A 17,177-nucleotide genomic window follows, 5' to 3' on the forward strand; every position below is an offset into this window, starting at 1 on the left:
CTGCGATGTCTCTATGCGAGTCCTTCCGATAGCTTCCCCCGAGCGGGGATTTCTGCGCTGTCACGCCGGGGGATCCCCGCCCGCAGCCCCGCGCAGTGTGAGCGCTGCGCTGCGCCCCTTTTGCGCCCTCACTTTTGCGGGGCGGGGTGGACACCGCCAACCGCACAGCGCCCGGCCGCACTGCACAGCGTGAGGCTTTTTTTTTTTCCCTGCTTTCCCTTTTAATTTTTTTTTCCCTTAGCTTTCCCTCCCCTCCCGTTTGACGTGAGCGGTTTTGGTGCAATGCGAATTATCTTCAGTCATTCAGTCAGGAGGGGCAGCGCCAGGCAGCACAGCAGCGGCGGGGTTGCCTCCTCCTCCTCGTCCTCGTCCTCCTCCTTCTCTTCTTCCTCCTCCTCCTCCCATTGCCATAACAACCGCGCACAGCCGCCGCCGCCGGGGCCACACCGCACCGCGCCCGGAGGGCTCTGAACGTCCCGGGGGGCGAGAGGGGAGGAATAGAATCCGTGCGGGCAGAACGTGAGGGGGAGAGAATCGATGATCCTATAAAAAGGAAAAAAAAAAAAAAAAAAAGAAAAGAAAAGAAAAAGAAGAAAAAAAAAGATAAAGAGAAAGGAAGTGGGGAAAAGGGGGGAAGAAACGAAGGAGGAAAAAAAAAAAGATAAAAGATAAAAAGAAAGGAAGGGGAAAAAAAAAAGAAAAAAAATAACGAGGGGAAAAAATCCTTTTTTTCCCCGCGGTGGATCTGTCGGTGAGAACCAAAGTGACCCCGAAGAGAGCTGCGCTCGAGGGTGCGGAAGGAGGGGGAGACGGGGACTAGAGCTGGGGACACGGAGGAGGGGACAGGGAGAGGGGGGCAGAGAAAGTTGGGACGAAATAGCCCAAGAAAAGTGACACTCGCGGATTGCGCCCGAGCGCGGAGGAAATAAAAGCGGCGGAGAGCAGGAAGTGTGAGGAGGAGGAGAAGGAAGAAAAAAAAAAAAAAGAAAAAGAAACAGCAGCAGCAGCTGCCGCCGCGGCAGAAGAGAAAGCAAAAGCCGCACGGCGGCGCGGGGCCGGCCGGCATCCGCGGGGCTGCGCGGCGCGGCCATGGCCCGGGAGAACGGAGACGGCGGCGGCTCCTGGAAGAAGCAGGCGGAGGACATCAAGAAGATCTTCGAGTTCAAGGAGACGCTGGGGACGTAAGTAGCGGGGATGCGCGCGATGAATTGGGGCTGCGCGGGATTTGCGCGGGGTGCACAGCGGGGTCGGCGCAGGTGCGCGCTGCGAGCATCTCAGCACGGGTAGGGAGTCGGGGAAGGATGGAAACGTGGGGAGAAGCAGAACCGTGCGAGTGGAAGGACGGCAGTGGGGCAGGCAAAAAAAAATTAAAAGACAAAGAAAAAAAAGAAAAGGGGAAAAAAAGAAAAAAGGAAAGAAAGAGAAAGGAAAAAAAAAGTAAGAAAAGGGGAAGAAGAAAGGAAAAAAAAAAAGAAAAGAAAAACCCGTGGTTTGAAATACTGATAGAATGAGGAGGTGTAAATAAACGCGCTCTGGCTTCGCACGCTGCGCCCCAGCGCCGATGGCCGCCTCTATTCGCGGGCGGACGGGCAGAAATAGTCGGAGCGGATTGGATCGTTTTGCTGCGACGCTGAACTGCTGTTAGGGTTTATTTCTGTTATTTATAGTGGCGGGGCAGAAAGATTAGAAAAATGCTCGAGTTGTGTTTTTTTTTTTCTCTCTCTCTGAAGGCTGAGAATAAACATGCGCAGATGGTGGATGGAAGCAGGGTGCAGGATGCTGCTTTTTTGGCTGAATGGAGTTTTATTTTTGTTACGTTTTCGCTTGCCGAGTGTTTTATTGGCCATTAAAGTTCTGTTGTGTGGGGAATGCTGTTTGTCTCTGTGCCACTCTGACTTTCATGGCAACTTCGAGTGACTCCAAACTACGCTCTGTACCCACTTCCAAAGCACAGCTGAAGTTTCAGCTGAAATAGTTCAGTTTCTTTCTGCTTCCAAGGGAGGGCTCTCTACAAACAGTATTTCTGGTTCCTGGGCTCACTGATTACCTCCAATGATCTGCAGGTGAGAACCAGGCTGCTCGCTTGGTATGGAGGTGGGTCTCCTAGCTGCACTGTGATGACCATATAGTGGAGTGCTTGGAAAAATGCTGCCTTGGCAAATGGCACGAATGTCTGTCTAGAGCTTTGAAGATGCAGAGTGCAGTGCAAGGGCTGAGTGTCGTGGGATGTTTTTGTCACCTTCATTGAGTTTTGCTGTCAGAGTTTTGTGCTGTGAGAGATGTGTCCCTGTGCCTCACCTTTGGTGTGTGGTTCCCTTATTGAGCAAAAGGGCTTGGTGGAGGAAGCTCTTAGTGCTGGGAAATTCATTTATTCACCCAGAGAAGCCTGGGTGCCCCATCCCTGGAGGTGCTGAAGGCCAGGCTGGATGGGCCCTGCGCAGCCTGAGCTGGTGGGGACACCCAGCTCACAGCAGGGGTTGGAGCTGGAGGGGCTTTCAGGTCTCTTCCAACCCAAGCTGTTCTATGATTCTGTGACAGGACAGTTTTTTACACTTTCCATTATACAACTCCACGTTGTTTTCCCTCTTTAGGTGTAAAAAAAAAAAAAAAGCCATCAATCAGGGCTAACTTGTGCCAGTAAAGAGGTCTAGAAGCAGGTAATGCTGTGGACTTGGTCCAAAACCCACTGAAAGTATAGGGGCAGTTGTAGGTCCTGAGGGAGGTACAAGTGATTCCAGTTGTGCCTTTTGGGATGGCTGTTCCAAATGTGATACAGTAACCACAGCCATTGAGTGCCTCCTGCTATTAAACACCATCTCAGCATCATAGCTGGGACAGCAGGGCCCTCATGGCAGGACTTCTTTAATTTGATGTTCTTCAATTTGAGCAATCAGTCTAGAAAGTTTCAGAGAATCCAAATAACTGGTCCTGTATAAAGAAAACAGAGCTGTTCTTTTCTGTGCCACCGGCATGTTAATTCTGAGTGTTGTGCACTTTGCAGCCCACACATCGGTCGCGTTCTGGCTGTGCTTCCCGAGCTGCAGAGAGCAGCTGAGGGTCTGAAAGTGGGTGGTGGTTCTGTGCTCCCTCGAGCAGCATGTGTGGTTCTTTCCTGCTCTGCTGCCACTTACCAGGCTGGGAAACTTGTTAAAAAATCAGGCCATTCCTTTGCAAGTCATTAAAGGACTTCAGTCCCCACCGAAGCCAATGAGGCTGTGCTCACTGACTCCAACACTGAACACACAAGAACTCAAATGATAGAACAAATATGGAGTTATTGCTAGGGGGGGAAAAAAAAAAAGTAGGAATTAAGCTAAAGTCTAAATACCTTTGGAGCATCTGGATCCAACTGCTTTCCTCTAGCATTACTTAGCAGCAGGGATAAAATCTGCTTTGCTCTCTTTTGCGCAGTGATGCTGAACAGTGTGGGACATGCTGCGGTCAATCCATCATTTAATAGGTTTTACTGTAGCATGGATGGGGCTTGGGGCGAGGAGCTGGAGGCTCAGTGAAGGGCATCAGACTGGTGTCAGTGCTGTGTTGGGCATCACTCTGCCTCCTCCCATCTCAGGATGCCAGAGCACAAGCAGCACTTGGAGTAGCAAAGCAGCCCTTTTTCCTGGAACCTCTATAGCAGCTGGAACCCAGTCAGATAAAATCAGTGACAGTAAAAAGAGAACCAAACCTCCCAAACTTGGGGGGGGGGAAAGTGAAAGAAAAACTTCAAAAACATTTTATGTTAAGAGCATTGATTAGTGAGCGTTTAATCTGAGTGTGTACTCTGATAACGATTTGCTCTCTGAATGGAACCTTTCCTTTGTATAAAAGATTTTCCCCAGATCTTCAGCATGAGGAGAGATAAGACTGCTGTAATTATTAGAAAAATCTTAACTTGCTTAATCATGAAATTATTTGTGCTTCAAGGAACCTCTAATGAATACCCAGCTGTCTTCCACAGCGGCATTATGGTAGGCATCAATTATTTACATGGCCCCATAAATCTTGTCCATCCATATTGACACTGAAATAGGCATCCCAAATTGAACATCACCTCTGGCTTTAGGAGTGGCCTTTTGCAGCCAAAGAATCATTTCCTTCAGTAACTCAGGTCTGGGCTGCTTGCATTGCTCAGTGCTGATGGCAGTAGGGATTTCCTGAAGATGTTACCAGTGACGGATTGGCTCAGGTGGGACCCAATCCCAGGGCTGTGCAGCCTCCTGTAAGCACAGCTTTTGTTTTATTTTCCCTTGGGAACTGGGAAGATTTCTGCTGGTACACTTCAGCTTCCATGGTAGAAGTGGGAATAGGAGATGGAGGAAAAGGATTTGTACTCTCAGAGGGATTGGGGGACAGAGGGACATGGTTAGTGGGTATGGTGGGGATGGATTGATGGTTGGACTGGATGATCTCAGTGGTCTTGTTCAACCTTGATGATTCTATTAAGATAGACATTAGAGAAAAGAGTGAGGAGAGGGCAAGACAAGCAGAGATGGGAAAAAAAAAAGAGGAAGGAAGTAGAAAAATAAAAGGAGTGTGGTGGAAAGGTTGAGAAACTGTAGATGTGCCAATTTATGATTGCCAGTGAACTATTTCAGCGATATTATGTATGAAAATGTAACAGAAGTAGAAACATGTGGATGATATGCTGATAAAATGTGGTTCCATTCTGCAGTCCGTACAGAAAATTCCTCTTAGCCTCCAAAATTTTGTTTTGTATTTGAAATTTATGGCTGTGGAAGCTGTGATCCTGATTCTATGCATGCAGATTCAGCATGGGACACTTCTGAGCAATGGAAACTGAGATTACAGAACCAGAGAAGGTAGCCAGGAAGAAAAATGCAAAGGAAATACAAGATAAAATCATGGCAGTGGGTCAGATGCTCAGTGATTACAAATGAGAGTCTCTCTCCAGTCAAGACAAGTAGATTTGAGGAAAGAAGGGGATCTGATCAGCTGCTTCTCATCTTAAATTTCAACAAATTCACCTGCTGTAGCTCAGCTGAATTCCCAGGCCTTCCTGGAGAGGGGGGATTTCTGCCCTGGCCGCTGGGAGATGCCTAGTTTCACAAGAGCAGGAATCTGATGATATGATGAGTGGTCACTGAAATACTGTTTTCTCTCTGTGTTGAACTGACACTGCATGTAAGGCATTTCAAAGGTAAGATGTTGACATTTTGAGAAATAGTATTACTGTTATCCATCAGCTGATTGCTTGGTCCATCTAACTGGATTGACCTCACATTTCTAATATATGTTACCAGGGCTTAGTGACGATGGAGTTACGATGAAGTTAACCTTAGCAGCTGTGGAAATGCTGGTGTTGTCCATAAATATGGTACAGTGAAGTCCTTACAGCTCAGTAATGACAACACAGGGAGCTGCATGGATATAGTCATAAGGTAGTAATAGCTGGGTGGGAAGACAAGCATGCTGCGATGATGTCTTCAGCACTTTTCTAAAATATAGTTCAGGGAAAACTGTAGGTGGTTCTGTTTTCTTTCTTTCAGAGGCTCTACTGTAATCTCTACAGTTCAGGTCCCAGTGTCTCGGGTCTGTTCCATATTCTTACATCATTCGATGAACTCCTGCTGCTCTCCATGGCTCTTGCATGCACCCATAGGTTTGTTTCTGATGTGAAGCACAGTCGTTCAGTCCTGCTGTCACGTCTGTTTCCTATCATTCACACGCACGCTGTCACAAACAATTGTGCTTAGTCGTCTTTAATTCTGTGCTCTCGCATCCTTCATCATGTTTTCCTCACATAGTCCCACACTGACACGTAGGCTTCCATGAGCAGGTTTGTCTCATGGTCCCATCTGCTCTGCATGCTCAGACCTTCTTGGGGAACAAGGCCGTTGCAGGTGACACGTATCCTTTGTCCCTGACTTGGGCCAGGCATTCAGCTCTGCAGTCCTGGTGGTAGAGGTACTCCATAATGCTGGAATTGCTGCGTAGAAGGAGCTGAGAATACCATTCAGGCTCAAAGTCCGGTTGTCTCTATTCAAAGATGCTAGTGCTTTATCTAGAAGTTGGCAACCCTACCCACAGCAGGGGGTTGTAACTGATCAGTGAGGTCTAACACAAGCCATGTTATTGTTCTATGATTCTAGGATCTTCCCATCTTATCAGCAACGTGTCAAAAACACCAGTTATCGTAATGAACGTCAGTGTGTTCAATACAACAAATCATCACTGGTTAGCTCATTCGCTTCAGGCATCATGCAAGTTACCCAATTGTTTTTCTTTTCTGAGTTTGGAGATTCTTGGGATTTAAATATCCTGCTATTTGTGCTTTCTCTGGCTCTGTACCCCCCGTGAAGATTGAAGAGTGTTTGTCTGATTTCCATGTCTGTGCTGACATTATGAGCAATTTCTGCCTCTTTTTTATGACACCCTGCTGTGGCAGCGGTGACTATATCAGACTGTTTCATCATTTTCTCAGTTCAGTATTTTCCTAGTTTTTAACTACATTAAGGAAACATTTCACGGTGAAAAAATATCTGAAGGGGAGAAAATACAGGGTTCCAGAGGGGCTGAGAGAGCTGGGATTGTGTGGCTGAGGGAACTGGGATTGTTCATGTGGAGAAGAGGAGGCTTGGGGGAAGACCTTATTCCTCTCTAAACTGCCTGAAGGAGGTTGTGGTGTGGTGGGGGTCAGCTTCTGCTCGCAGGTAACAGCGATAGGATGAGAAGTAATGGCCTCAAATTGCACCAGGAGAGAGTCAAGTTGGATATTAAGAACAATTTCTTCTTGGGAGAAGTGGTGAGACATTGGAACAGGCTGCCAAGGGAGTTGGTGGTGTCACTGTCCCTGAAGGTGTTCAAAAAAAGGGTGGATATGGCACTGAGGGACATGGTGAGTGGGCATGGTGGGGATGTGGTTGATGGTTGGACTTGGATGATCGTAAGGTGATCTTCTCCAAACTTAATGATTCTATGATTCATGAAACTATGAAGGCAAGCAGCACTCATCACCTCTGGGATGAGCTGCTAGGAGAAATCCTTTTATCATCTGAGAGCTCTTAGCCTCTTGCCCAAGAGTACAGAGGAGGATGTTTCATGGTCCCTTCCGACCTTCAAATCTGTAAATCTGGGAATCTCACCTACAAATGCTCATGGAATTTGTGGTAATGAATGCGAAGAAATGGGTCTCATCTCCAGGAGGAGTGACAGCTGGGATCCAGGTCTGAATGTTTAACTCAGTGCTGTGGGACAGCTAGGATATTTTGGTTTATAGAGAATGTAGAGAAAGCAGAAAAATACTCAGATGGCTCCCATAGGCTGGCATATTTGTTTTAACCTAAGGAAGCCTCCCTGCTATCATGTGATATAGTTTTACTATCCAGTGCTCCCAGAGACATAAAAATTACTAATCCCACTATTTGCAATGTGAATTGTAGTATCTTATGATGTAGATTGTTGGTCTCTCTTTAAACATTACAGAAAATAGCAGGTTTGAACATTCAGCTGGAATTGAAATGGGAGAAAAGGAAAGCAAGATGGCCAACTGATTTAAAGGCAGATGGAGAGGGCTGCGGAAAAGTCCGCAGCTGTCAATGAGAAGGGACTTCTGAGAGCTCTCCTGGGGTGCTTAGTGGATGCATTTTGGGTAGTGGATGCTTATTGGGGCAGCATGGTACCATAAGGGTCCATTTCCAAGATTTTGAAATACTTGATAGCTTTCAGGAAGACGTGTTATCTTGGGGCACCTGGTTTGCTGTGTTGTTTGGTTAGGATTGGAATAGAGTGTTGGATATTTTTTGTTGTTGTTGTTGTTGGCTTTTGCACAGTGCTCAGCAGCATGCTCCTCACTTAGCCCATGTCTAATACGTAGGTTGCTCTGAAAATGATGCCTCTATTTATTTCCATGGAGACTACAACAGATGCAAAGAGCACGGCAGCACTGTTTGATAAAGCAAATTCTCAGCTGCAAAACACTATTTTTTTTCAACACAGCCACCACTATTAACTCATTTGCATGGATAAGCTGATTGAGATCCTTGTCACTTTGTGGTGTCACAGCTGCCTTTGGCCATCTGGAATGTGACTTCTCATCCAAGTCACTGTTATCACTGCTGAAAACTACCACCTACCATCTCACTGTGCTCACATCCACGCCATAAATGTTCAGCAAACATAAATGAATGTCAGTGGGTCCCATTTTTTCAGCACAGAGAAATTCAACGACACACCTTCTCTTTATCTTCACTACCATGTCAAATGCCATTTTGTCAGAATGCCCCCTCTGCTGCCATCTGTCACATGGCAACAAAATGTAATGGAATATATTTGTGAAGGTTCAACCTCTATTGCCATAGCACCAACATAATGAAATAGGAGGCATTACTTTTGGAGCAGCCTTTGTATTATTGATACTGGTATCTTTTGCTGGCCACAGAGCAGCTGATGTTCTAAACATGCAACAAACAAAACCCAGAGGGACTGGAGCCCTGTCAGGGTGCATGGGCTGAACCCAGACCTATGGAATCCCATAGTAATCCTTTATCCCAAGTTTATTCTTCCCCACACAGTCACAACACAGTGGGAGTGAGAGCCTTCTTCACCATCTGGAGGAGCCTGTCTGCTTCCTTCACCCTCCATCTGCTTTAACACAGGAGATGAAATATCTCCTTACCCATTTTTCCTTCCTTTTTCCTTCTTTCTTTCCCTTCTTCTGTGTCTGACCTCAATTATTTCTGTTGTCCCTTGCACGTGTTTCTGTGTACTATGTGCAGAATATTGGTTGGAATTGTTTAATCCTTTCAAGCATCAAAGGATGCAATTAATATTGAATAAAGTTGTATTGTTTTGGTTTGCCTGACAATAGCAAGCATCTATAATAGGTTCTGAATTTATTGCCAGTAATGGCATTCACTTAAGTGGTGAGTCACTGTTTATACTCATGATAACTTAATAGGACCTAATTTTATAGTCATTTCAGATAGCATGAAAACAAACTGGGACAAAAAAGGTGCTGTTAGTAAACAGGTAATGAGTGAAAGGGGGGAGAAAAAGTTCCCTGGGGCAGCAGACTGTCATTTTGGTTGGAATTCAAAGCACCTTGCATTTCAGTGGTTTTCTGTAAATAATAATTTAGAACAATAACAATAATTTGCAATCATATGTGTGTGATTGGGCTGTTCTGGAATGGCAAATAGCTCAGCAGTCAGAATATTTCTCTTTTATAGCAATCATGCTGTTCCCTGAAACCTTTCTATCACATCTCAGCACTGATGTGCTGTTGTATTATCTGACTTGTCGGTTCCTATAATTTTCCTCTGTGTGTTATGTCAATCATTAAAAAAAAACAAAAACAACAACCATAAATAACAGATTGTTAATAAACTTCTCGTGTCCATTCACTGATGTTTTCATGTTGAAAGCTGTGTGTGGAGTTTTGTGCCAGAATTACTCACCAAACAGATTGCATGAGTTTAAATTAAAATAATGCTTTTTGGCAGATTTTTCTTGGCTGAATTAAAAAGTTGTTTTATTTTTATATATAATATATGTGTGTGTGTGTGTGTGTGTGTGTGTATATGTGTATATATATATGTATATATATATATGTATGTATGTATTTAACACTGACTTTGCTAAGAGAAAGCTGCTGGGATGCTCTCTTGATTCTGCTGTGTGCAGAGCAGCTGAGCACAGGACTGGAGAACCTCTGTAACAACAGGTCGCTGGTTTGGCTTCCCTTTTCCTGGGTAATATCATATGCTGTATTCAAAAATGCCAACAGCTTTGGGGACTAATGGACTACAGAAGCACAGGAATGGTTCCTAAATTACCTTTTTCAAGGCACAAAAGAGGAAGAAGTGAGTGAGAGAAAGCAGCTCAGCTGTACTGAGGGTTTATTTTCATTTTTGTTTGTGTTGTCATACAGTCCCAATTTGAGCTTGACTCAACAGTTTCAGTCTCATTCTGGTTTCCAGGAAGTACAAAAGGAAGATCCATTTAATGATGAAAATGAAGATGAGAATTTACCATAAGCAGCAAGAGAGTGAGGCACAGCAGCACCTCTCCTCCATACCTTTTGTGTTTGCACCTCTTCTGCTTGCCATGGATTATGCACGTAATGCTCTCCCTGATATAGACTGAGTATCTGAAGATAGGTTTTTTCAAGCTTCAGTGCCAGAAGTTTGGGAGTTACCTTGAATTCTCAGATGTCAGAACACAAGCCCTAGAAACCTCACCTATACACGATGGGAGTTGAGCAAGGTCAGGAGATACGGAAAATAAGGGGTCTGAAGATGTCCTTAGCCTCTGTGTTTCTTTTGGGGATGGCCAGTGTGGCAGTTTGGACATCACATGTAAGGATTACCCTCCCCTGTTATCAGCAGGGACATGTGAAGGCTTGCAGATTTTCCTTGGAGCTTCCAACCAAGGAAGTTCTCCCACCCTTGGAGACACTCAAGGTCAGGCTGGATGAGGCTCTGAGCACCTGATGGAGCTGTAGGGTGTCTCTGTTCATTGCAGGGGAGTTGGACCAGATGACCTTTAAGGGTCCCTTCCAACTCAAGCTATTCTGTGATTCTAAGGCTTTCTCAGTCATGGCGGGTGTCCTACTTAGGATGATCACCTAGTGCCTTTCAGTGCTGGGAAGCTGTTCTTTGGTATTGGTGTTTTAGTTGAGGAGCATGTTTGAAACTTGACAGAACATGGTTTTGAGGAATGTGGCCTTCTGACTCCTATGAGCTGCATGATGGTTCACATACATGGCTGTTTCTTGGGGTAGTACAACATAAATAAGTGAAGCCACTCATTTGATTTGGAAGGTTTGCAAAGACTGAAAAGCCAGTGTATATTTTAGGTTTAGACACTAACAAGAAAAATATGAAGGTTCAAAAATATCTATACATGCATTTTATTGCTGTGACTTTTACTGGCCTCAAAAGAGATCAGACTCAGTTGCGCTAGAAATACTACAAACAAGAATAAAAGAGAGCTCATATCCAGAAGAGCTCAAAATCTAAATAAATAAGACAAAATGCTAACATGACTTTGCTTCAGTGAGGCGCGGTGTCACTTGTAAGACGTGTAGCTGAACGTGAGCCTTAACCCCAGCCTTATGCAATGAATTGTCTTGCTTCTTTCAGCTTCTATCAGCAGAGCTTCTTCACAATGTATTTATTTATTTGTGAATCACCCAGGGGCATCACAAATAATGAGTTTTCACTAGCCAAGGTTGTAGCAGACGCTGAACATGCACAGCACTGTGTCTGTGCTGTTGGTAGCAGCACGAGCACTTTATTGCAGTGTTGTTTCACAGATGTGTGGAGGAACTGAAGTTTTCTCAGAATTCTAAAGAGCTGCAGAAGACCTGTCTGTTTTGGGAGCAATATGGGATCACTCCAGTGTGCGTGCTGGTGCTTGGCAGTGGCATTTCCCAAGGGCTGCTTGGGCATGTCGGTGATGGGTTGATGGTTGTACCAGATGATCCTAGTGGTCTTTTCTAACCTTAATTGTTCTATGATTCTATTATTTTTTCCATCATTTTCTGCCACTTGTATGCATTACAGCCCAACAGGGAGTCGGGTACCAAACCCAGACTCATTTCTATGGTCCTGCCATTTCCTTTGTGATGGGGAAGGGCTCAAAAGAGGGAAACTTTTGTATGAAAAACTGAAGAGTGTCTGAAACAAAGTCAAAGACTACATCTTTTACTTGAGGACATTTTGTAGTTAGGGTCTGAGATATCCAAAAGACTATTTAAAGCTCTGGGATCATCATGTGCCTCACACCTCTGCCTTAAAGGGATTTCCTGCTGTAGTTCAGGAGACTTAATATATTTGAGTGGAAAATCTGACACAATTGATCTTTTCCATGGGCTGATGATCATTGCAAAACCACTTCTTTCTCCTCTCATTTCAAGCCGCTGTGTTCCGATACACCTTTTTTACCATAATTACATAGCAATCTGAATATTGTAGAGCAAACAAGCTCTCCTTCCCAACACAGACTGCTCTCAAATTTAAAAAAAAGAACAATAAAACAAGCACACAAAAGCATCTCCTAGAAGGGTGCTGCACATGTACAACTTCCTACGGGGAGAAAATAGGGATGCGAATAGCATGCAACACATTAGTTGAGTTGTTTGACAAGCTGTGGAATGATGCTTAGGTAAAAACATGTGGAATAAAATAATAGTCCAGCTCCTGTTGGCTGAATTACCCAGGTACTGGGGCAAAGGAAGAATAAATCATAGAATCATTAAGGTGGAAATGCCACTAAGATTGTCCAGTCCAGCCATCAACCCATCCCCACCATACATACTAAACTGCATCCTCAGTGCCACGTCTGCCCTTTTCTTGAACACCCCGTGTCCTCCCTGGGCAGCCTGTGTCAATGCCTCACTACTCCTCCTGAGAGCAAATGTTTCCAAATATCAGAGCGAGGGAGGTATGTTGTGCCACAAACTTAACTTATGGATTATGTTTTTTTCCGAAGCAGGATGCTGTATATTTAGGAGGGTGGAAATGTAGAATGAGCTGGAAAAAAGAACTGGAATGAGATAAGGGGGGTGGAGGGGGGGAGGGGAAAGCCAGCAGGTTCTTAAAAGCATGTGTGTTCAGGGTATACAGGTTGTTAGAAATTGGACTTGATAATCCCTTCCAACTTGGGATATTCTGTGATTCTATGATTCTGCTACAAGAAGACTGGTCCTCTTGGTACATTAAGTTATATCTGAAGTAATTTAACTTCCTAATTTTCCGGGCAAAAGCCATACAAGTGTAATTTATATTGTAGAGATAAATCCTACGTTCTTAAGAGAGAGACCTTGAAAAAACTATCATAGCTTTATATGCAAGGCTATTGAGTGTTTTTTTGTGTGATGAATCTTGTATTTTATTTGAAAGAAAATCAATTGATGCCATGCTTCCTGAGTGACAGCTGAGACTGGTGCCCTTATGGCACTGCTGAAGGAGAATACCAAGAATATGAAGGCATAATAACTCTGCACGTGAATGGAGCTGCATTGGAGGAAAGTCAAAAGGGAGAAGTTTAGGGGAAAGCATAGCAGTGAGAGTTCAGCTATGGATAAATGCCAAGAAAGAGATTTCTAAAATGAGGTAGTTTTAAGCCTAATTCACGTCCATAGACAACTAGTTAAATGTGCTTCTTCATGAGATACACCATTGCAAAAATTAATAACTGCAGGTTTGTTATAGAGGATAGCTCATGCTATGTGATTGACACTGTCATTGTCAATCAAGGACCACAAAAATTGCCAGCAGCTTCAACTGTTGCATCTCTACAGTGTAGTTATGATGAAGGTGTTGGAGCCTTTTATATACATAGAGTGATATACATACGTATTAAAATGCTATTTATGTAGCTATGTGCAGTGATATATAATGATATACAGTGCTAATTTCTTGCTGCACATCATATTCTTTGGCTTCATTAATAAATGCATAGCAAATTAATTGTGCCGTTTGGTGAAAACTGTTTAAGAGCATTATGGAACATGGTTAATTTATTCTGCAGTCTGAATTTTGCTTCTTGTTGGGGTTACTCTGAGGTGAAGGCAGGAGAAGACTCATGCCTGCTTATATCTGATGGAGCCCATCCGCAAAATCAGTATGAAAATCTGTAGTGACGAGGATAAGTTTCTACTTGGATACAAACTGGCTTTAGCTGGTTTCTAAATGCCTTTGTGGAATATCTTCTTGACAGATGTTTTTGTGATGCTGTATTGTTATATATATATATTATGTATTTTATATATATATAAAACTACACACACACACACACACACACATATTCCATCTACTTGTTAGACCTTGGTCCCACTGTTGGTTCAGTGTTTCTACTCTTGGTCACTAGCTGGTTGGTTTCAGCAGTGAAGAGAGGATAATGGCTTTTTCCCATGCTGTTCTGTTTAACAGAACTTTGGAAGTGCTTCCGCAGCTGCTCAGATACGCTGTGCTTGATCTTGTTTGGTTTAGGGATTAGGAAAAGCTCTCAGAGGTGGGAGGTCTTGGCTCTGTGATGCCCTAAGGCCTTCTGATTTCATTTCTGAGGCTCTTCTAGTAGGTCCTCTCAAATATTGGAAGAAAAATGCTCACTTTGCCCAGACTTACAACAAGAACTGTGCGGAGTCCTAGCACTCATGTAGCACCCATGTAGCATGGGTGTGAGCACAGCCAAGAAAGAAGTGAGCGTGGTGGTCCTTCCCTGGTGCCATTGTCACATCCTAGAGGTATACATAACTGGGATGCACAGCTGGTAGACAGCACGGCTGAGGGCTTGTTTAGATAACACGTCCTTCACACCACTCTCATTTCTCCACGTGTGTAGCAGCTGGAGTCTGTTAGAGCTTTCTGGGTGCAAACTTGACCACAGCATGTGTATGAACCAACATAGCTATACTTGGTGTGTATCTGTGATGTCATTCAGCATTGTGGATGGGTGGTTGGTGCATCGTTGACAACGTTTAAGACACTCTGCATCACTGCCCTCTCTACAGCATGGTTAGGGCTGGCAAAGTCACGTTGATTAGAAACTCAATAATGTCTATATACAGAGGTCAGTGAGGCACTGGCACAGCTGCCCAGAGAAGTTGTGGGTGTCCCATCTCTGGAGATACTCAGGCCCAGGTTGGATGGGGCCCTGGGCAGCCTGAGCTGGTGAGGGGCACCCAGCCCATGGCAGGGGCTGGGGCTTGGTGGTCTTTAAGATCCCCTCCAACCTAAGCCATTCCATGATTGCTTGATTATGGTAGCAGGTGCATTAGTTTCTGCCATCAACTCCCTTTTCTCTGTTATTTAAGCCGTATCACTGGTGACACAACAGTGGCTTTGGAGTTCTGGTACCTCAGCTCTAAAGGCAGAATACAGAGGAGGGGGAGGCTGATAGTAAAAAACATTATTTAAAAACAAGCTTTGCCTTTGAAAAATGTCTTCTAGAAGTCTCTGTGCATCGGCTTACCTCTTCCAATAGATTCCCTTGAAGTCAGGGGGTAGCACACAAAAGCACACCAGGCCTGTTTTTCTTCAGATTTGCTCTTAAATCATTTGTAGCAGCGTGAAGTGACTATAAAATTCTGCCTTTGATGTGCACAGCTTGGAGGTTTTCCTCTGGGAGTCCAGAAAGGCCCATATTACTCAGCAGCAAGTTGGAAAGCAGCATTTTATGCTCCTTACATGCAGGTTTCAAAAGGCAATATAAAATTACAGGACTGGGGAGAACAGGTTGCAGTTCCAGGCAGGAATAAAAAGGAGCTGTGCCTGTCCCGTGGGGCAGTTTCCATCTCCTTCCAGCCCAGAGGTGATACACATTTATTTACTGAAATGATAGGCGTTAAAAAGACTATTCCAAAAAGAAGGCAAAGAGGAAGGGGACAAATACAAAATACAAGGAGTTTTACTTCCTTTTCATTCCATAGGAGCTATAAATCAGCAAAGAAGGGAGATGCATTTTTCTCCTGTCTTGCGTTGTTAAAAAATCATCAACCTCTGCTCTGAGATGGTTTGCGAGAGGTACTTCACCAGAAACAATATCTAAGAGAACAATAAACCATTGGTGGATGCCAGGTCAAATCCATCTGTCAGCAGCTGCTGAATTTGACTTAAGAGCTGTAAATGGAATCATAATTTCTTAATGAGATATATGAGAACAAAGAATCACAATGCTTGGAATAATCTGTCACGTCTCCATCAGTGCTGCTTAAGCAATTATGTAGTTTATTCAATGGTTTGACAAGGTAACACGACAAAATCAATTTACAAAGCAGATTAATATAAATACGCAGTAGGGTTTTATTCCCAGGAAAGTCATTCTCAAAGCTTTATGTTTTTATCTTATCAATTCCTACCCAGTCATCTGCCTTCAGGAGTGCTGGGATGAAGTCCTGCACAGCCCACAGTGACGTTCACCAGATCATTTGTCACTTATGCACCTCCAGCCTAATGATACTGTCGTCTGCGCCTTGGTAAAAATGAATGATGCGTTGCTTTGATATATAGTGTGAGTACGCTTTGCACTCAGTGCTGAGGCTGTATTTTTCCTGGGTCCTTAAAGCAGCCTGGCTCTCAGCCCTTATTAACACTTAATGTAAATCTTTCTGAATATTTTATTTGTTTGGCAGCAAAAGCAGCAGACATTTGGTGCGAGTTCCCTAGGAGCTAAAGAATTGTAGTACACTGAAGTGATATGATAGTCTATTTTAATACCGGGCCTTCGTCATGTTGCAGTGAATGGGGACAGGGACTGACCCATCTCTGTTCGTAGCCATGAGTATCTGCAGAAAACCACTACTAAGAACAGATAATGGGGACTGGGGCATTAAATGCCATCTTCAGCAGCAGAATGGAGTGGCTGCTGTAAATCCTGGCTGTGTTCCGGTGCTGTAGGAAGGCAATATGGAGGAAGCCAGGCTGGGAGAGCATTAATAAAATGAAGGATTATGCTTTCTAGACTGTCAGCACAGCACTTTTGTCAGAATTGAAAAGATTAGGAGGGAGGGAGAAGCATTGTAATATAACACTGTTTAAGAAGTGCGTAAATGTTGTACTGAGGGACGTGGTTTAGTGGGCAATATTAGTGGCACCTGGATGGTTGGACTGGATGATCGTAGAGGTCTTCTCCGACCTTAATGATGCTATGATTCTATCATCTGGACTTGTTCTCCTCACTGCCATGGCAAGAGGCAATGGGCACAAACTGGACACCAGGAAGCAATTCTGTGCTTTCAGAGGCTGGAGCACTGTTGCAGTTGCCCAGAGAGGCTGTGGAGTCTCCTCCTGGTGCTGCTTGGACGTAGTCCTGGGCACCCAGCTCTGGGTGTCCCTGCTTGAGAAGGGGTTGGACCAGATGGGCCCAGAGGGCCATTGCCAACCTCAATTCCTTTGTGACTCCTTGAGTCTGTGTTTTGCTGCTAAATGCAAACTGTTCAGTGCAACTGGCTTCTTTCAGATCATCTGAGCCTCCTGTCTGTAGGCGTTTTTTGGTCTTAACCCTTACTGAAGTCTCTCCCCTTCAGTGAGCTTGGGTAGTGCAGTGAAACTGACACAAAAGATTATTTTTTCCCCATGCAAAACTTTTGCAGCTCTCATCTTTTCCACGGGGAGCTTAAGGATGGGGATTTTTTTTCCCCATACAAATAACTCTAGGAATTCCCTCTGTCCAAATGTGTTTTATAGTGTTTACAAGATGCTATTGATGTATCT

At 44.3% G+C, this 17,177-nt stretch overlaps 1 protein-coding gene across 1 annotated transcript in view; it reads left to right on the forward strand.

Moving 5' to 3' along the window:
- Positions 1 to 278: 278 nt before the first annotated feature.
- Positions 279 to 17,177, forward strand: part of CAMK1D (calcium/calmodulin dependent protein kinase ID) — a 218,254-nt gene continuing 201,355 nt past the window's right edge. The window contains exon 1 of the mRNA XM_085215915.1: positions 279 to 1,181. Within this exon, the coding sequence (XP_085072041.1) occupies positions 1,090 to 1,181 (92 nt within the window). The 5' untranslated portion in view covers positions 279 to 1,089. The remainder of the gene's footprint in view (positions 1,182 to 17,177) is intronic.

The sequence above is a fragment of the Meleagris gallopavo genome, chromosome 1 (genome assembly GCF_905368555.1).
Source record: "Meleagris gallopavo chromosome 1, MGAL_WU_HG_1.1, whole genome shotgun sequence".
Lineage (NCBI taxonomy): Eukaryota > Metazoa > Chordata > Aves > Galliformes > Phasianidae > Meleagris > Meleagris gallopavo.